The sequence below is a fragment of the Lathyrus oleraceus genome, chromosome 7 (assembly GCF_024323335.1).
Source record: "Lathyrus oleraceus cultivar Zhongwan6 chromosome 7, CAAS_Psat_ZW6_1.0, whole genome shotgun sequence".
Taxonomy (NCBI): domain Eukaryota; kingdom Viridiplantae; phylum Streptophyta; class Magnoliopsida; order Fabales; family Fabaceae; genus Lathyrus; species Lathyrus oleraceus.
This window is the reverse complement of record NC_066585.1, coordinates 463,560,565-463,582,273: the sequence shown is the minus strand read 5'-3', so window position 1 is coordinate 463,582,273 and position 21,709 is coordinate 463,560,565. Positions and strand designations below refer to the sequence as shown.

General features: G+C 38.3%; 1 protein-coding gene across 1 annotated transcript; it reads left to right on the top strand.

Annotated features, from left to right (window-relative positions):
- The first annotated feature begins 20,331 nt into the window (after window positions 1-20,331).
- LOC127101058 (copper transporter 6) lies at window positions 20,332-21,370 on the top strand. Its single transcript, XM_051038374.1, has one exon. The coding sequence runs from the start codon at window positions 20,609-20,611 to the stop codon at window positions 21,095-21,097; it is 489 nt and encodes a 162-aa protein (XP_050894331.1). The 5' UTR covers window positions 20,332-20,608; the 3' UTR covers window positions 21,098-21,370.
- Window positions 21,371-21,709: the final 339 nt, after the last annotated feature.

The window sequence follows — 21,709 nt, the reverse complement described above, 5'->3', positions numbered from 1 at the left end:
GAAATTATGGATCAAACATGGCCAAGCAAATTTGAACTTCAAGCTTGCATAACTTTTGAACCAAAAGGCCAATTGGAGTGGTTCTTTTTGGAACATTTCCATCTTGATATGCTCTATCCAAATCATGCATTACATTTCATCAATTCTCATCACAAAAATATTGGCATTTTCACTTGAATCTCATTTGAATTTTGGAGGGAAAGTAGCAATTTGAAAAATAGGCATTGTTTTCACTTCTAACCAATTACATTTGCTTCAAAACAGATTTTTAAGTGCATTCCAAGTGAAATTCGTGCACTGTAGCATTGCCATGCATGCATAAGGGGTGAACTTGCCATTTTGCATAAACACTCTCATTTCCCTAATTCACTTAGCATTTGATTAGAGCTTAAGCTAAACATGATTAACAGTTGATATATAAAGCTAATCCTAACAGAAAATCATAACCACACTTCACAAATTCCAGATCTGAAAATTCTCTCTCAACTTTCCCTCAACTTTTTCATCGATTTTCTTCATATCCTTTGCATTGTTCTTGTTCTGTTCATCATCTACAAGCAATATTGAAGATTGTTGAAGCAAGATCTTGAAGAATTCATCAAGAATTATGGATTGTTGAAGCTTATGCATATCCATGGCAGTTGAGATTTCTGGACAAAGCAAGCACGATTGAGCTGTTCTTCATCATCCATTCATCTATCCAAGCATTGTAGAGCATCTGTTTCAGCTTGCCAAGGCCTGAATTGCACGATTTCACTTCTGTTGCATCTTGAAGGTCAGTTTTCGATGCTCTTAATTCATAAAATTGATGTATGATTCTGGTAGATCTTTGAACATAGGTCACACTGAGCTTTAGATCTTGGAATTTCGTTGAGTAATGAATTAGTTGTGATGATTTGAAGTTTGATAGATGAAACTTGTTGTGCTCGATTTGTTTGATACAGTTAGAATTAGATTAAATTAATACTGGATTGATGATGTATGTTAGAAGACGAATCCATTGATATGTGTTTGGTGAATTTCTGTGATGATTTGTTCTTGATGATGAAGAACACGATGAACAATGGATGAATGTTAGGGTTTTAGTTTTCCAGATTCATTTTGATCTTGCCTGGCCGTGTTTGCATGTAAATTCTTGTTTCTGCTCATGTACTGGTACACTTGGCACTCACGTGGCTCATTGATTGGCTGGGAGCGCTTTTCAGCGCCAACTAAGCATAAGTGAAACGGTGTGTTTCACTTATGAGTGCGCCACATTTAAATCCTTGCACGGTTCGATTCTGGTTGTAGACAAATTCACATAATTGCCTTGCATTATTTTCCTCTTGTATGCATCCATGTTCATGCTACTTCATCATGCATTTTTAATTTTTCTCTTCACTAAAAAATCCATAACTCCATGAATAATCATCCAATTAACATGAGATTTTTTGCACTTTAATCCTCATGATGTCTACTATTTTTTGATGATTTTTCCAGAATTTGTGCTCGGTTGGAATTTTAATTTGCCTAGGGTTTGTTCATGCATATGCTATCTTGTACATTGCTTTCCATTTTGGTTGTGAAATAATGATGGTTGACCCAATGAATGTGAAAATTGATATGCTTAAACTAGACATCTTTAGGGACCTTTTGGTGTTGAGTTTGCATTTTTCTCATTTCTGGATGTGGAGTTATGATCTGATTAATGTAGGTGTGACAATGTGTGTCACACCTTGGCTTGCTTGATTTGTTGATTTTATTTACCATGCCAAATAAATGCCAATTGATCTGAATTTTTGCATGATGCTCCTTCTGGATGTTAAGTTTGCTCATGAAGTTTTGTGGAATTGTTGGATCCATTTCTGATTTGTTTGGGATTTTTATTTCTGGATTGTCATGTTTGAACTTTTGATGAGTGTTGAACTTCAATGATTTGGGAAATGCTTATGCCTTGTCATATGAGCTTGAAATTTTACACATGTTTTCTAGATACATTGAAGTTTATTGTGGCTTTGGTTTGAGTCATTTATCACTTGTCATCTCTGTTTTAGGATTGCCTTAAGTTGATGTATCAATTTGTGCCTCCTTTGAGCTTGTTTGTGCTTACCATGACTTGATGAATTTATGTGCCATGCTCATACTTGTCCAAATGCCTTGATTTTTGGTGTGTTGATTATTTGATGTGTGCTGTTTATCCATGATTTTTCTTGAGATTTATTGAATCATTTTTGAGTTGATGTGGATTGGTTCATTCTATTTGCTTCAATGAGCTTTCAATTTGCATACTTTGCCTTATTTGATTTATGAAATGAATTTGATTGATGCTATTGACATGAGACCTTTTGGATGTTGTTCTTAATTGTTTGAGCTTGATTCTTGTCAATTTTCATGTTCTGTTTTGGATTATTTCTCCTTCTTTGACCCTAGGCCTTGTCCTAGTGGTTTGCTTCTCATGTTTGAGCTTGTTTTTCAGGTTAAGAAGTACATGGCCATAAGGGGATTAATTCACATTGCTTGAGTTGGTTTATTTGATTGATATTGACTAACCTTGACTTGTTTTGTAGGATGCTTTTAGCTCATTTGAGTTGAGCTTGTGCCTTGCATATTGTAGCCTTGCTTGTTTGATTGTATATTGTCTGTTGACTGTTGGATTATCTGTTTGACTTTTTGAGTTGTATACTGATTGAGTTGGATTGTTTTCAGGTACATTAGTTGCTTAAGTTCATTTTGAACTTGCTTTTGCTTGGTTGCTTAACCAATTAGGTATACTTTCTCTTCTTCATGTAGTCTGGAAGACCTGGCTTGTTATGTGGCCAGGCACCTGTCTGAAGTCCTCCTTAAGAGGCAATGCTTGTGATTGTTTACTCTTTGTGCCAAGCACGAAAAGTCCTCATATGAGGCAATTGGTAGATAAAAGAGATGTGTAGTCCATCTCCTACTATTCTGTGTGTCATCCCTTTGCTCACATTACATGTTGATGCATTGTGGATCTTAACCCAAGATCTATAGAGTCATTCACTTGTGGAGAGAGTTCCAACTTTCTGAACTCCCACACCTTCTGATATTCAAAGCTCTCCCTGACCAGGGATAAGAGCTATGAGGCACACCCCCTCATATCCTTTTCATCTGCTTCACCTTAACTCTCAATGTTAAGGTTAAGAGCACCACTTACCCCATTCCAGTTGACTGTAAAGTCTAACCCTTGCTTGAGCCTAATTGCTTGTATATAGTGTGTGCTAACTGAATCATTGATTGCTTATTGGTTCATCTGTACATGTTTGCTTGTTTGCCTTTGTGCATTTATCATCATTAATTGTTCATTATTGCATGATCATCATTTCTTTGTGATACATCTTTGTTTGTCCATTGAGGAATCAACTGTAAGTCCATTCATTGGCCATTGTCCCTATGATTTGGAAGGGATGGAGTGTAAGACCATTTCATTGGCCACTTATGTCCTCTTTGCTTAGTGCTTCTGTTTGTTTGTTGTATGTGAGGATTCAATTGTAAGTCCATGTTGTTGGCATTTGTATTCCTATGATCATCCTTTGGATATTAGAGTAAGTCCAGATAGATTGGCATCTGATATCCATGTTTTGTTTTGCTTTGGGGAGATTGGAGTAAGCCCATATATTGGCATCTGGTATCCTTGTCTGTTTGGTTCTTCGGATATTGGTATAAGTCCAGTTGATTGGCATCCGGTATCCACCCTTTTGTTTTGTTTTGCTTTAGGAGGTTGGAATAAGTCCATTTATTGGCATCTGACATCCCTGTTTGTTTTAGGAGACTGGTGTGAATCCATTGATTGGTATCCGGTATCCACCTTTGTTTGTGAGATTGGTGTAAGTCCAGTAATTGGCATCCGGTATCATTTGTTTTGCTTATTTGTTATTGCTCATTTGCCTATTCCTAAGGACACACTTGAATCATCTTCTATATGATTTCAAGAGGTGAACTTCTGAGAAGTTTTACACTCCTTCCTCCACACCCTTTTGTTTCCAAAAACTCCCTTTTCACATTGTTAATTCAAAACTTTGAACTATTGTGCAAACATCTTCATGTCTTTTCAAATTAGAAACCTGGACCTTAAGTCCTTGATTTTTCAAACTCCATTTTATAACACTTCTTTTTGAATTGAATTCTAATCATACTTTGACCATATTTTGTAAATACTCATAACTGGTTAATTCCAACTCACTCAATTGTTTTGTGGCTTTGTCCATTGTTGATATGTTTTCATACATTAGCCATAGGTTTCAATTCTCATAGTGGTTGATGTAAATCTCACCACATCCTTAGTGAGTTGATCGTAAGTCTTCCATACTTATTATAGGGTTAACCCCTCACTAGTATGTTGAAGTTATCCTCGCATGGTGGATTGTTGGTCTTGGTTGAGTTTTCTCCCGTTGATAATGAAAAGCCTTAGTGCTCTTGTTTTAAAATCAATTCACCTACCATTTTGGAAATCTTTTAGCCGAACTACGGCGTTTTGATCCTTACCTTTCATGGAAGGTACGTAGGCAACGGGTTCATCCGTTCAAACACAAAAATAACTAACTTGTATATTCTTTTCTCATCTTCCCAATCATGTTTGCACAATATGTCATAAACAAATAAACTTTTTATACAACAAGTGTGAAAAGGGCTCCCTAGGAGTACCTAGGATGTTTTGGGTGCCTAACACCTTCCCATTGCGTAATTAACCCCTTACCCAGACTCTCTGATCTTTTCATTAGTTTTCTACGTGTAAAACTTCTTAGGCTTTTGTTCGCTTTTTAGCCATTCCTTAGGATAAATAAAAGTGCAGTGGCGACTCGATTCTTTGTATGCTTTGCTTTTGATTTAGTTAATAAATCATAAAGTGACGAATACACCGCTACAGAAAAGTGGCGACTCTGCTGGGGAAAATATATCCTTGGTGGTTTTGCCTACTTTTCACCCTTGTTGTATGATATTGTTTATTTGTTATTTGACATATTTTTGTACAATTTGGGATAACTGTATTGATTGTAATGTTTGAATTTCTTGATATACAATTACTGTTTGCTTTGGTGATCTCTGTGAGATGAGTTCTATACCCGAACTCGAGTGCACCTTAGGATAGGAGAATGGCGTAGTCTTGTCGACTGGTGTGGAGTATTCCTTAGCCAGTTGACTTGCGAGTCCATTCACTTGGTGGAGGTCATGTTGGATTAATAATGTCACACAAGTTATTTGTGGTTAGGCATTATTCTTTCAATCATGTGCCTTAGAAGCCAAGGACCTTAGTTTACCAAGCCCATCTTGGCCTATTTTTAGGACGTAGTGCGGAGGTCGTTCAGATGTCAGTTCTAATGCGATTGTTACGCGATACTACACTCATAAGAGTCTCTCTTGAGAATATTTTTGGAATACGAGTATTCGTTTCTCCGATAATATCCGAAAGATGGGACGATGATTATGGGAACCTCTGGTAGAACATGTCCGGCAGGTTTAAACCCTAGTACACTCCCTTTGGGTGGTTCTTAACCGAGACTCCATGCTCGTGACTCTCAGCAAACCCGTGATTCGTGGTTGAGTCGTTTAAATATCCTTAATATCAATGGAACTTGGGCATTGATAAGGTGCAAACCATAATCCGCCAAAATGGATGGTTGATATTAAGGATGATTGAGCCGGTTCATGTACCGTTAATATCAATGGAACTTGGGTGTTGATAAGGTGAAAACCATAATCCACCAAAATGGATGATTGATATTAAGGATACTATGAGCTTTCCCATGACCTTTGTCTGGTGTGACTTGCTTGATCCTTGAGTGTGATTGTTGCATTCACGCATTCATGCATTCATCTACATCCATATCATCAAAAAATGGAAAAAAAAATTTAGGAACTTAAGGGGTTTCTTTGCAAAAAAAAATTTTCAGACAAAGAATTATTCAATGAGATTTTTTCCATTGAATTCAAAATGCTTCAATATTTCAAAGTTTGCAAATAAAACCCTCGAGTTTCTTTGAAATAAAAAAACAAAGCATGTGCACAAACACTTCATGCATCATTTGCATAAGCGGGTGTTTTGTTCCGGTCTCCCGTCCTGTGATCTGACCCTGCGATCTTCATTTATTTTGAAGACGCACTTCGCCGGTACTACACTGGGTTATCTCTGCCAGATTGATGGATCATGTTGAGCAAGAGAGCTGTAAACTCGAGGAGGAATTTGCCAGACTATGTGCTTTTGATGGATTTATTCCTGGTTAGCCACCTGTCTTCTTTCTCGTACATTGATGCTGAGGATGAAGTTGGAACGCCTTTCCAAGCTTTATCTATTGTTGAGCCGATTGAGAAGATGTCTCCTTCATTTGCTTCCTACCGCGATGCGAAACTGGCCATTGAATGTGGTGCAGTTGCTGGTTTAGGGAAGATGATTGAGCTTGAAGATAATAAATCCCGGGCTGGCATTGGCTATTCTTCTGGGGCATTCAACGAGCATGGGCTGTTCAAGAGTGGAGGTTTCATCCATGCTGATCAACCTGAAGAAGCTGCTGCTATCTTGGAAGAGGATGCAGAGGATTTGAGCAATTTCATCATACCTGGTGGCGTCTGCCACAATTGGGTCGCTGTGGATGTTCCTACGGTCATTCATAAGTCAGCGTAATTTGTTCACTTTGTTCAAAACCCTTCTCCCATGCCAAAAGGAGAAGTGATGACATTGTTGGCAGCATTTTATACAATGATATTTCATTCAATTAATGCATTGTTAAACATTTGTTTTTCCATTTGTTTTCACTTTTTGTTTTTGCATGAAATCAGTGATCACAAAAAACCCTGAAAAACAAGAAAGCAATCTTTTCATCTGCATAAATGATTTGCTTGTTTAAATTCAAAAGCTTTTCATTATCCAAAATCGTTATGCAGGGATTTCTAAACCCATTGAACATAATGATCCAACGCTATCTCCCAATCTTGAATTCCCTGTATTTGAAGCAGAGGAAGATGATGTTGAAGGGGATTCCTGATGAGATTACCCGTCTTCTTGAGTACGAAAAGAAGATCATTCAGCTGTATCTCAGCAAACGGTCAAACAGGGGCATTACAAATGTAATGTAAAAAAAAAGAGAAGAGGGTGAAAAACAAAATAAAAAAAAAGTCAAAAAATCAGAATTTAAAAAAAAAAGAAAAGAAAGTATACCCTCGAGTCCCTAGTTGACTGGTGCTGAATGGATTCCGAGTCGTTATGACCAGTTGAATTTGATTGAAGAGAAGCGATTAACTGCCATGTGTCATGATCAGTTATATCAGCAGAGAATGAAGAAAGCATTCGATAAGAAGGTCAAGCCTCGTGTTTTCCGAGAAGGGGACCTCGTGCTCAAGAAAGTTTTGTCTTTCGCGCCCGATTCTAAGGGCAAGTGGACTCCAAACTACGAGGGTCCATATGTTGTTAAGAGAGCCTTTTCAGGCGGTGCTTTGATGCTTACAACAATGGATGGGGAGGATTTCACTCGTCCTGTGAATTCAGATGCAGTCAAGAAATACTTTGCCTAAAAAAAAAGAGTATATGCAAATGAAGAACAGAATAGCTCGCTAAGTTGAAAACCCGAAAGGGCAGCTTAGGCAAAAATGAGCGTCTCGGTGGAGAACCCGCAAGGGTGATCCAGGCAAAAATTAGAGACTTGAAAAGTATATTTGCATCCCGCTAGATTGAGTACCTCACCATGGGGCAATCTAGGCAAAAATTAGGGATTTGACAAGTAACTGCATCCTGACAAGACTTTCTGTTCCGCAACTGTCTTTTCGTCAGAGGTTCTCGATTCGTCGTCAACTGAAGCTTCGAATACATCGAGATTCAAATTGGTAGAGAAAGGATCATTATGTTCAATGTAGCCCTCTTCCAATATATATCACTGATTTCAAATTTGTACAGATATATGGAGTCTTGCCATTTGCAGGCTACCATTCCATCAAATAAATTTGAGCTTTTTATCCAACTATTTGCACTCTTATTTGTTTCAATTCAACAAATGTTTTGCATGTTTTAATTGATAAAATGTCATTGTTTTAAACAAATAAAATTTTCAAATTTGTTGTTTTAAACAAAGTGAGCATTCACAATGATGAAAGGATACTTAAGAATTTCTCAGTGCTCTCCCAAGGGTGGCATGATGTCCAACAGGTAAGACATTTGTTCATATTCTTGGCATTTGGTTGTATCCTCTTTCTCCTGCTTTGTTGTTGGGGTTGTTCCCCAAGCAGGGTTGTTGTTGTGGGTTGTTCCCCAAACAGAGTGTTGTGGAAGACTTCGGTTTTTTCTCCAGCAGTAGTCTCTCTCCAGTGCAGTTGCTAGCGGAGTTGTTGTTTCTCCCCTCAGCATGGGTGATTTTCTTTTGAAGATTCAGTGGTGGGTGGATTGATATCCCGGTACTTTACCACTTTCCTCAGTACAGTCGCCAGGGTTGTTGATATGATATACTGCATTGTTGCTATATCTCCCCATCAGAGTGTTTCCCTTCAGCAGGGCAGTGATTATGTTCCTCCTCAGCAGTTGTGGATGTTCTCCTCAGAAGAGTCAGCATTTAGTGGTTGATTCCCCGGCTCTCTTCCATACCCCCAATGGATTCTTCAGTAGATTTCTCCAGTGGAGCCGCCAATAGATTTGTGGTTTGGTGGACTGTATTTGTGCGAAATCCCCAATGGAGTTGGTATTCCCCAATAGAGTCAGGATTGCTTCTATGGTATTCCCTCAGAGTCTCCGCCAGAGCTGGTATCCTCGACAGAGTTGCTTGTGTGGCAGTTTCTGCTTGTTGAAATCTCTGTTTCCCCCAGTAGGGTCGGTTGGTGGTTTAGCATCCAGAGATTTGGTTGATTTCCTGATTGCTTTTGATCCTCAGTAGAGTGGCTTGTTGCAGAATCTACTTGTGTGATCTGTTTTTCCTTCAGTGGGTGTATTCCCGATGGAATGGCTACTTGTTATTCCCAGTAGAGTTGCTTGTGCAGTAGATTCTACGTGGATGATCTGTTCTCCCTCAAAGGGTTGTTCCCCAGTGGAGTTACTTGGAGTTTGCTTTTGTAGCAGTTCTCGCTTGTGCAATGAACTTTTGTTTCTCAGTTGATACTGAAGATCCCCTGCAGATATTTCGGGATTTCTCCTTTTTCCCCAATAGATTTGTCTTTGTGGCTGTTTGTGCCTGTTGTGACTTTTTGTACTCCAGTTGGGTTGTTGTTGATCCATTACTCAGAGATTTTGTGATTTCTTTGATATCTTTGATCTTTTGCCTCCCCGTAGATCTTGGCTTCTCAGCATGTAGATCTCCAGCAGATTGGCTTTCCAGTTGGTTTTTTTTGCCCCTGGAAGTATAGTACCAGGCGTTTGATTCCTGGGCCTGTTTGTGTTAGATATGTCTGTTTTGTCAGCATTCATCAAACATAAATTACGCATATTCATGCATCATCATAAACATTCAGATATTCATGTTGCATTGTTTACCATATATCTTTTGTTTGTTGTCTCTTGCTATGGGTTTCATAGATCTCTCCAATAGATCTTCCCAAGCAGATGTCGGGTGTTTTAATCTCTCCATATAGAGTCAACCCCATAAGCAGAAAGCGTCTGTCTTTCCTTCTGCAGTTCCCCACTGAGATATATCCTCGTGGATGACGGTTTCTTCCGTTTCCTCCCAACACATATATTGGGATGGATTTTCCTATTGAGTTATATCCTCATAGGATGAGTCTTAATTCAGTCTGTCTTTTCGGTTTGGTCCTGAATTGGCATTTGTCAACTGTTTCTCGTGCTTCCCTGTGGAATAAATGAATGATTTTCCCAGTAACCGGCATTATTTCTTTTATCCCCAGCGGAATCTTTTTGGGCCTCTACCCTTATACCGGTAGTTGTAAGTCCTATGTTTCTTGTTCCCTCTTCTTGGTGGAATTTGTGGTTATATACCTTTTATTCCTCAGCAAGAGTTGATTTGGTTTTCTACCTAATATTCGGTAGTTGTAAATCCTTTTTTTTTCTGCTCTTCAGCAGTTTGTGGTTTGTTATAAACCTTATTTTGTTCCCGTGCGGATTTGTGATTTCCTTCATTCCCCACGCGGAGTTGTGGTTTTCTGCCCCGTTTTTGGTAGATGTAAACCCTGATTCTTGTATCCTCATCAGAGTGTGATGGCTACTACCCAGTATTCGGTAGTTGTAAGTCCTATCTCTTTTCCCCTAGCAGAGGTAACCTTTGTGGTTCGTTCGGGTTGATGGTGGATTTTGCGTTGTTGTGGTTTTATTCCCAACGGAGTCTGTGCTTTTTGTGGATAATTGCCGGTTGCTATCAATTTTATCCCCAACCAGAGTTTGGCATTCTACCCCGTATTCGGTAGTTATAAACCCTAATTTCTCCCCTTTGCAGAGTTAACCTTGTTGTTCATCCTAACCGATGGTGGTTATTCTTTGTGGTTATCTTCATTCGATGTTCGATGTTGATATTCCTCCTTTTGCTTGTTGATAATTGCCGGTTGCTAGCAATTGTATCCCCAGCAGTCTTCTGGATCATTGCCGTATGCTTGCAATGTTATCCTCTTTGAAGTCGCCAGCAAGTCCTTGTGGACAATTGTTGTTTGTGCAATTCATCCCCGGATCATTGATTTTGTATCAATGTATCCCCAGTGAGTCTTCGTTCATTTACCCGTTTGCTTGGTAATGTTATTGCTCCCTTTTGATTGGTCATCATTATATACCTAGTTTTGGTATCCCGATGCCTTTCTTTTCGGTTGATTTATCCTTTATTAACCCAGTAACCGGTTGTGGATAATCTTCTATGCGAGTGTGTTATCCACGTTCTGACGGTAATGGATAATATATCTCATGCACTCTTCAGTCGAAGCCTGTTGTGTTTCCCCAGTCGAGTAAGATTCGTATTTCCTTGGTGGAATCGAATATTTGTTGTTTCTTGGATAATTTCCGGATGCTTGCAATTTATCCCTCTGAGTTATCTTTCGTTTACCCGTATGCTTGGTATCGATTGTCTCTCTTTTTGGTTGATCACCTATTATATGCCCTAACCGGTATCTCTGGTGTCTCCTTTTTTTCGAGTATATTATTCACGTTCTGACGGTAATGAATGATATATCTCATGCACTCTTCAGTCGAAGCCTGTTGTTTTCCCCCAGTAGAGTAAGATTCGTATTCTTTGTAGAATCGAATATCCATCCTTTAACAAGTTTGTGTTTCGGATGATGAGTGTTTTGGCATATATACCAATTCACGCTTTGGTAGGTCACCTATTATATACCCAATAACCGGTATCTCTGGTGTCTCTTCCTTTTCGAGTATATTATTCACGTTCCGACGGTAATGAATAATATGTCTCATGCACTCTTGGGTCAATCTTTTGATTGTTTTCTCCGTAGAGTAAGATTCGTATTCCTTGTGGAATCGAATATCCGTCCTATAAACAAGACTGCTTTTCTAGCTTTCTTCAGGATGATGAGTGTTTTGGAACACACACCAATTCACGCTTTGGTCGGTCACCTGTTACATACCTACAACCCGGTATCCTTGGTGTTCCTTCCTGTCTGCTCCCTATTATGACCTTGGTCCCTTGTGGAGTCAGATTTCCCTGAGTTGAAGTATATCTTTTTCAGGTTTTCCTCACATGATTTGGTCGATTGATATCTCTCACCCGTACACAGGTCTTAGATATTCTTTCTTCCCGAGCATGTTACTCACTAACCGGTAACATTTCATCCTTTGGCTTCCCCTGGAAAATCTTTGTTAGATTTCCCCAGCGGAGTTGTGGTTCTACTCGTGTTGCTGTATTGGCGTTCTCCCCAGTAGACGCATTTTGTGAGTCAGTTTGAGTCTTTCCAACGGATGTGTCATCCTTTGGAATGCTTTCTCTCCCCAGTGAGGTCTAGTCCAGTCGTGTCTCATTCACGCAGTGTCAATTTTACCCTAATTCAGAGTCGTGCCCTGCTCACGCATTCTTTTGCTTTTTTCTTATCCCCATGAGAGTCCTGCCAGAGTCTCTGTTCCTGGTGAGTGTATTACTCCGATGGATCGTCTTTTCTTCTTTGTGAATCTTATCCCCACAGAGTTTCTGTCTTTTACATGCATACATTTGCATCATGAGGTCTCTTAGGGACCAAAATTTGTCTCATTTACTGTTATTTAAGCCCATTCTACCGCGTCGAGATGAAGATTTCTAAACTTCACTTCTCCGGCTAGAATGACCTTAAATAGGGGCATCTGTAAGACCCCAATTTTGTCCCTAAGATCCCTCATGGCATCATATCATATCATATCATTGCCTCAAGGATCATTGTGCACCTTGCCTTCTTTCCCTGTGGGTGGGATATCCTTTGAGAGTGGTTCTTGATCACCAAGCATGTTTTGCATATGTGTATCATTGCTTTTCATTTGTTTACTAACCAAAAGTACAAAAATATTATCATTTAACCTTGTTACTTGCAGATGAAGCAACACTAGGTCAAACCAGTCAAAGGCATCCATTGAGCAATAGATGGTGGCCATTCTTGAGAATTTGGGCACCATGATCATTCACAAGAGCTCATATGAACCATGACATCATTTTGAATCAAGATCTCAGGTGGTAGAGGCTTGAATTTCATCTGAGCATAGCTAGGTCAGCTGAAACCCTAGAAAAGTCAACACAAGTCAACTGTGCATTCAATCATGGATTTGAAGGTGGGAGATGGTTAGAAAGGCCTCATTCATGTCCATACAAGTCTCATTTGACATTTCAAATATCAACAATGGGGAATTTGAGGTCAGATGAAAAGTTTCCAAAAATAGTAATTGACCTGTAATTTGGAATTGCCAAAAATGGAAAGGTCTTCTCCTCAAGATTACATCATCAAGAAAGCTTCAAATGAAATTTTGTCCAACATGAAAGTTTAAGATCTTGCTCTCACCTTTCCAAAAAGTCCAGGAACATGAATTTCTCATGTGTGGTTAAGAAATTATGGATCAAACATGGCCAAGCAAATTTGAACTTCAAGCTTGCATAACTTTTGAACCAAAAGGCCAATTGGAGTGGTTCTTTTTGGAACATTTCCATCTTGATATGCTCTATCCAAATCATGCATTACATTTCATCAATTCTCATCACAAAAATATTGGCATTTTCACTTGAATCTCATTTGAATTTTGGAGGGAAAGTAGCAATTTGAAAAATAGGCATTGTTTTCACTTCTAACCAATTACATTTGCTTCAAAACAGATTTTTAAGTGCATTCCAAGTGAAATTCGTGCACTGTAGCATTGCCATGCATGCATAAGGGGTGAACTTGCCATTTTGCATAAACACTCTCATTTCCCTAATTCACTTAGCATTTGATTAGAGCTTAAGCTAAACATGATTAACAGTTGATATATAAAGCTAATCCTAACAGAAAATCATAACCACACTTCACAAATTCCAGATCTGAAAATTCTCTCTCAACTTTCCCTCAACTTTTTCATCGATTTTCTTCATATCCTTTGCATTGTTCTTGTTCTGTTCATCATCTACAAGCAATATTGAAGATTGTTGAAGCAAGATCTTGAAGAATTCATCAAGAATTATGGATTGTTGAAGCTTATGCATATCCATGGCAGTTGAGATTTCTGGACAAAGCAAGCACGATTGAGCTGTTCTTCATCATCCATTCATCTATCCAAGCATTGTAGAGCATCTGTTTCAGCTTGCCAAGGCCTGAATTGCACGATTTCACTTCTGTTGCATCTTGAAGGTCAGTTTTCGATGCTCTTAATTCATAAAATTGATGTATGATTCTGGTAGATCTTTGAACATAGGTCACACTGAGCTTTAGATCTTGGAATTTCGTTGAGTAATGAATTAGTTGTGATGATTTGAAGTTTGATAGATGAAACTTGTTGTGCTCGATTTGTTTGATACAGTTAGAATTAGATTAAATTAATACTGGATTGATGATGTATGTTAGAAGACGAATCCATTGATATGTGTTTGGTGAATTTCTGTGATGATTTGTTCTTGATGATGAAGAACACGATGAACAATGGATGAATGTTAGGGTTTTAGTTTTCCAGATTCATTTTGATCTTGCCTGGCCGTGTTTGCATGTAAATTCTTGTTTCTGCTCATGTACTGGTACACTTGGCACTCACGTGGCTCATTGATTGGCTGGGAGCGCTTTTCAGCGCCAACTAAGCATAAGTGAAACGGTGTGTTTCACTTATGAGTGCGCCACATTTAAATCCTTGCACGGTTCGATTCTGGTTGTAGACAAATTCACATAATTGCCTTGCATTATTTTCCTCTTGTATGCATCCATGTTCATGCTACTTCATCATGCATTTTTAATTTTTCTCTTCACTAAAAAATCCATAACTCCATGAATAATCATCCAATTAACATGAGATTTTTTGCACTTTAATCCTCATGATGTCTACTATTTTTTGATGATTTTTCCAGAATTTGTGCTCGGTTGGAATTTTAATTTGCCTAGGGTTTGTTCATGCATATGCTATCTTGTACATTGCTTTCCATTTTGGTTGTGAAATAATGATGGTTGACCCAATGAATGTGAAAATTGATATGCTTAAACTAGACATCTTTAGGGACCTTTTGGTGTTGAGTTTGCATTTTTCTCATTTCTGGATGTGGAGTTATGATCTGATTAATGTAGGTGTGACAATGTGTGTCACACCTTGGCTTGCTTGATTTGTTGATTTTATTTACCATGCCAAATAAATGCCAATTGATCTGAATTTTTGCATGATGCTCCTTCTGGATGTTAAGTTTGCTCATGAAGTTTTGTGGAATTGTTGGATCCATTTCTGATTTGTTTGGGATTTTTATTTCTGGATTGTCATGTTTGAACTTTTGATGAGTGTTGAACTTCAATGATTTGGGAAATGCTTATGCCTTGTCATATGAGCTTGAAATTTTACACATGTTTTCTAGATACATTGAAGTTTATTGTGGCTTTGGTTTGAGTCATTTATCACTTGTCATCTCTGTTTTAGGATTGCCTTAAGTTGATGTATCAATTTGTGCCTCCTTTGAGCTTGTTTGTGCTTACCATGACTTGATGAATTTATGTGCCATGCTCATACTTGTCCAAATGCCTTGATTTTTGGTGTGTTGATTATTTGATGTGTGCTGTTTATCCATGATTTTTCTTGAGATTTATTGAATCATTTTTGAGTTGATGTGGATTGGTTCATTCTATTTGCTTCAATGAGCTTTCAATTTGCATACTTTGCCTTATTTGATTTATGAAATGAATTTGATTGATGCTATTGACATGAGACCTTTTGGATGTTGTTCTTAATTGTTTGAGCTTGATTCTTGTCAATTTTCATGTTCTGTTTTGGATTATTTCTCCTTCTTTGACCCTAGGCCTTGTCCTAGTGGTTTGCTTCTCATGTTTGAGCTTGTTTTTCAGGTTAAGAAGTACATGGCCATAAGGGGATTAATTCACATTGCTTGAGTTGGTTTATTTGATTGATATTGACTAACCTTGACTTGTTTTGTAGGATGCTTTTAGCTCATTTGAGTTGAGCTTGTGCCTTGCATATTGTAGCCTTGCTTGTTTGATTGTATATTGTCTGTTGACTGTTGGATTATCTGTTTGACTTTTTGAGTTGTATACTGATTGAGTTGGATTGTTTTCAGGTACATTAGTTGCTTAAGTTCATTTTGAACTTGCTTTTGCTTGGTTGCTTAACCAATTAGGTATACTTTCTCTTCTTCATGTAGTCTGGAAGACCTGGCTTGTTATGTGGCCAGGCACCTGTCTGAAGTCCTCCTTAAGAGGCAATGCTTGTGATTGTTTACTCTTTGTGCCAAGCACGAAAAGTCCTCATATGAGGCAATTGGTAGATAAAAGAGATGTGTAGTCCATCTCCTACTATTCTGTGTGTCATCCCTTTGCTCACATTACATGTTGATGCATTGTGGATCTTAACCCAAGATCTATAGAGTCATTCACTTGTGGAGAGAGTTCCAACTTTCTGAACTCCCACACCTTCTGATATTCAAAGCTCTCCCTGACCAGGGATAAGAGCTATGAGGCACACCCCCTCATATCCTTTTCATCTGCTTCACCTTAACTCTCAATGTTAAGGTTAAGAGCACCACTTACCCCATTCCAGTTGACTGTAAAGTCTAACCCTTGCTTGAGCCTAATTGCTTGTATATAGTGTGTGCTAACTGAATCATTGATTGCTTATTGGTTCATCTGTACATGTTTGCTTGTTTGCCTTTGTGCATTTATCATCATTAATTGTTCATTATTGCATGATCATCATTTCTTTGTGATACATCTTTGTTTGTCCATTGAGGAATCAACTGTAAGTCCATTCATTGGCCATTGTTCCTATGATTTGGAAGGGATGGAGTGTAAGACCATTTCATTGGCCACTTATGTCCTCTTTGCTTAGTGCTTCTGTTTGTTTGTTGTATGTGAGGATTCAATTGTAAGTCCATGTTGTTGGCATTTGTATTCCTATGATCATCCTTTGGAGATTAGAGTAAGTCCAGATAGATTGACATCTGATATCCATGTTTTGTTTTGCTTTGGGGAGATTGGAGTAAGCCCATATATTGGCATCTGGTATCCTTGTCTGTTTGGTTCTTCGGAGATTGGTATAAGTCCAGTTGATTGGCATCCGGTATCCACCCTTTTGTTTTGTTTTGCTTTAGGAGGTTGGAATAAGTCCATTTATTGGCATCTGACATCCCTGTTTGTTTTAGGAGACTGGTGTGAATCCATTGATTGGTATCCGGTATCCACCTTTGTTTGTGAGATTGGTGTAAGTCCAGTAATTGGCATCCGGTATCATTTGTTTTGCTTATTTGTTATTGCTCATTTGCCTATTCCTAAGGACACACTTGAATCATCTTCTATATGATTTCAAGAGGTGAACTTCTGAGAAGTTTTACACTCCTTCCTCCACACCCTTTTGTTTCCAAAAACTCCCTTTTCACATTGTTAATTCAAAACTTTGAACTATTGTGCAAACATCTTCATGTCTTTTCAAATTAGAAACCTGGACCTTAAGTCCTTGATTTTTCAAACTCCATTTTATAACACTTCTTTTTGAATTGAATTCTAATCATACTTTGACCATATTTTGTAAATACTCATAACTGGTTAATTCCAACTCACTCAATTGTTTTGTGGCTTTGTCCATTGTTGATATGTTTTCATACATTAGCCATAGGTTTCAATTCGCATAGTGGTTGATGTAAATCTCACCACATCCTTAGTGAGTTTATCGTAAGTCTTCCATACTTATTATAGGGTTAACCCCTCACTAGTATGTTGAAGCTATCCTCGCATGGTGGATTGTTGGTCTTGGTTGAGTTTTCTCCCGTTGATAATGAAAAGCCTTAGTGCTCTTGTTTTAAAATTAATTCACCTACCATTTTGGAAATCTTTTAGCCGAACTACGGCGTTTTGATCCTTACCTTTCATGGAAGGTACGTAGGCAACGGGTTCATCCGTTCAAACACAAAAATAACTAACTTGTATATTCTTTTCTCATCTTCCCAATCATGTTTGCACAATATGTCATAAACAAATAAACTTTTTATACAGCAAGTGTGAAAAGGGCTCCCTAGGAGTACCTAGGACGTTTTGGGTGCCTAACACCTTCCCATTGCGTAATTAACCCCTTACCCAGACTCTCTGATCTTTTCATTAGTTTTCTACGTGTAAAACTTCTTAGGCTTTTGTTCGCTTTTTAGCCATTCCTTAGGATAAATAAAAGTGCGGTGGCGACTCGATTCTTTGTATGCTTTGCTTTTGATTTAGTTAATAAATCATAAAGTGACGAATACACCGCTACACATGTTCCCCACGAGGGTCAACTGGGGTCTGTCATCCTCAAAGAGTCATGCCTCTATCCCTGCTCTACCCATCTCCACAACATGCCGACTGACCAACGTCACATTCTTAATATGGTCATCTTGAGCCTCAAGTACGTCTTGGTTAGCTAGCCTAGGTGGTCTTCTAGGAGCGTCTAGTGTGATGATAAGGTGTGACACCCTTTAGAACTAGGTCATATAGCCTTATGCATAAGCCAATTGTACAAGAGTTAGTACCATACGATACTTCTCTGGTATCAAGTGAGTCTCGAAATAACTCACTAACCACTACTCAGAGCTTTCTATCCCTAGTCCGCTAGCGTAAGTAGGGTTTGGCGATGTAAAGAACATTAATTCTCTATGCCACTACTCAATGTCTCATATCCCTATTCAACCAGCGTAAGTATAACAGTTGCCTTAGGTCCACAACATAGGCTAAGGATCAATAATCTCTATGTGTTCAAAATCAGATTAACAGAGTATCTCAAATAAAAAGCATTAAAATTAAACAACAACTTAATAAAATTATAATTCAAAGGATTCATACAAAGTCAAACCAACATATAATGCCAACAAGATTGAGTAAGGTTCATCATCACACAACCTAACCTAGATATGCTTAGCTACTCATAGTTAAAATTACAATACCAATTGAATAAAGAAGAATAACATATGAATTCCCTTGAAGGATTCACCTCCATGGCTTCCAATTCTCTCAAAATCACCCTTTGATGCTGTAAAATCCTGCTCCCAGTGCCAAATTTTGTAACCCCTGTGAAAGTGCAAAATTTCCCCTTTTAAAGGTGCCAGAATGGACGAGAACGTGTCAGAAAAGGCTCAGAAAAATGACCATCACACGCGTGATGAAGCTTTTAATGCCTTATCGCGTGCACAATGCTGCGCGATGATGGATGCGATTATTTCCGAAACTTCACTCTTTTTAGCTCCCTTTTCACTCAAACTTCCACTAAGCCACAATTTGCACACTTAGCTATTTTTCCTTTATTCTTTGATCATTTTTTCTCATATTTGCTCGACTTTCACTTATTTTACTCAGATTCATCGACCAACGGACTTTCATCAGTACGTATCTGTAAAAATAAAATATTACCATAAGTATCGATTTAATTAGTTGAAAAACATATGTATTGCAAAAGAAATATACCTCTCATTCTTAGATATGCCTAGCAACATGATCTGCATAGAGATGAATTAAAGAGGTGTCAAATTAGTCTCTTGGATAACTCTCTAATGGGCTAGCAACTTCCTCTTAGCCTTCAGGGACTTTAGGGTCTGTTGCATCATCTAGGGACTCATGGCCCAGTAAAGTGGATGCTTGAGAGAGGTGGCTACGAGAAGCAAAACCTAGGCGTTGCGAACTTGATGGTTGCGAACCATCAAACGAGTTATCATTAACCTGTGGTCTCGTGGTCCTAACTGCGGCCCTCTCACATTTCACTAACGCGGTTTGGAACACACGTCCCAGCCTAACTCTGCCAGCGTTATTTTCAGCGTTGTTATCAACCATTGCACCTGCATTAGAAACTGACACAGAGATAAAAAGCATGTCAGTGAAAATTCACAAAATCTACCAAATTTTAGTCTGAGTCTAATCCGGAGACGCATCTCCAAAAATAACACAGAGAAAATATGGAGATGCATCTCCGGACCAACCTGCAATTTTCAGCTATGGTAGAAACTCCATAATTGCCTAACCCTAAAAAAAAATCTGCCGATGCATGTTTTTGTAGGCTACCAATTTCACTTACACTACTATCTAATGTAACTTAAAAAACTAACTACAAATCAGAACATAATAAGAAAACAAAAACTGAAAAACTTATCAAATGAATGTTATGAGATGCTGGAAAGGAGGATAAAGAGCTCCATTGATATAAACTTCAATGAAATTGTGAGATGCTTCAATGGTTGTGGGAGGTTAAATATTTTTTTAAGAACTTTTTAGAAAATGAAGAGGAAGGAAGAGGGATGAGTCTGGCGCGAGACATGAAACAAAAACGTCCAGAGATGCATCTTTGAACCACCCACTAACTTTTGAATAAATAATGTGTATGGAGATGCATATTCAAACGTATCTTTATTGCATACGGAGATGCATCTCCGAATTAAATTTTAGCATAATAGAGGTGCATACCATTAAGTTTCATTTGAAAATAGTTTAAAATAAATGCGTCTAAACATACATCTCTGAACATTATAAACATTTTTGAATTTTCACGATGATCAGATAACACTCGTTAATGTGGAAATAGCATCCCCAAACAAGAACAGCCTCAGAAAGAAGAAAAGTATCATATACATTTGATAGTTTCAGAAAGATCCATTCGAAAAAGACTATGAAATTATTGAGAGGTGAGGAGAGAATTTTCTCTAACTGATCCAAAATGACTTTAAATGTATTTGGACTTGGTATTTTAGTGTCCAATCATACTTAAATGTGAATGGGGCCGACTTAGCATAGCGACCCATTATGCCTCTAGTAATAACCAATTCGGTTTTCCATATCCGTTTAGTTTTGTTTGTGACCACAGACCACCACTTTCCCCTCATACCGCATAATCATCCAATAAAATCACGACTTAACTCCACGTATTACTACTGCAGTACAATACGATCTCATATACGAGTACACGACTCTTCTTTCCTATTTGACCCAAAACTGTACTATACTATCACTTCACGGATGCACCAGAACCCCCAAATACACATTTATTACTAATCGCCAAACCATAGCATAGAAGGAACCTCTCAGATCTCACTCCAAAGAGACGAAGAACACCGACATGGACGGTGGACACATGCACGGCGGCATGGATGGCATGGATGGGATGACGCACAACTCATCATCATCACCATCATCAACGAATGGAACCATGATGATGGGTCATAAGATGCACGGCATGATGCACATGACATTCTATTGGGGAAAAGACGCGTTGATTCTCTTCAACGATTGGCCTGCTGGTGATACCGGTATGTATGTATTGGCCTTGATCATTGTTTTCGTCATGTCGGTTCTCATCGAGTTGCTCTCCCGAACCCGGTTGATTAAACCCGGTTCGAACCCTGTTACTGCCGGTCTGGTTCAGACACTTTTGCATGTTCTTAGAGTTGGTCTAGCTTATTTGGTTATGTTGGCTCTTATGTCTTTCAATGGAGGTGTGTTCTTGGTTGCTGTGCTTGGTCATGCGCTTGGGTTTCTCTTGTCAAGCAGTGCTTTCAGAAAACAAAACCATGATGAGCCTTATGATCTTCCTCCCATCTCTTGTTAAATGTTTTATTATTTTTTTGATTTCTGATACTTAATTTTAAGAATAATCATAAATTATTTAGTGTTAATTTGCAATTTCTGTCTTGGGTTGCAAATTTTGCTAATGAAATTATAGTTGGGTTAAAATTTAGATACATATGAATGTTTAAATACCTTCGTCGGACATAAAGGCTTTTGTGATTTCGGTCCGAATATCAGGAGAGTAGTGATTATTTAAGCTTGTTACTATACTATACTTTTAGAGAAATCAATGGATATGTAACGCCTTGCAACATTTTGGAACTTTAGTTACAACATTTGGATATCATATGTGTATCTGTGTTCTGGATGATATCACCTTCACATATGATATCATCAACGTTTAGTTACAACGTTTCAATTTGAGTTTAGAGGAAATAAAAGGCATGTTGCCATGCCTAACCAGTATATCCTTTTGAAACTTTAGTTACAATATTAGGATATTTTATATTTTTGACTCAGCTTTGGTTAGGTTCTCACCAAAACTGTTACGAAAATATTCCTTAGAGCCGTCATGTGTATCTGGATTCTGGATGATACATCATATGTGGAGGTGATATGGCCATATGGGCTAGGAGAGAATATGGCGCATAGA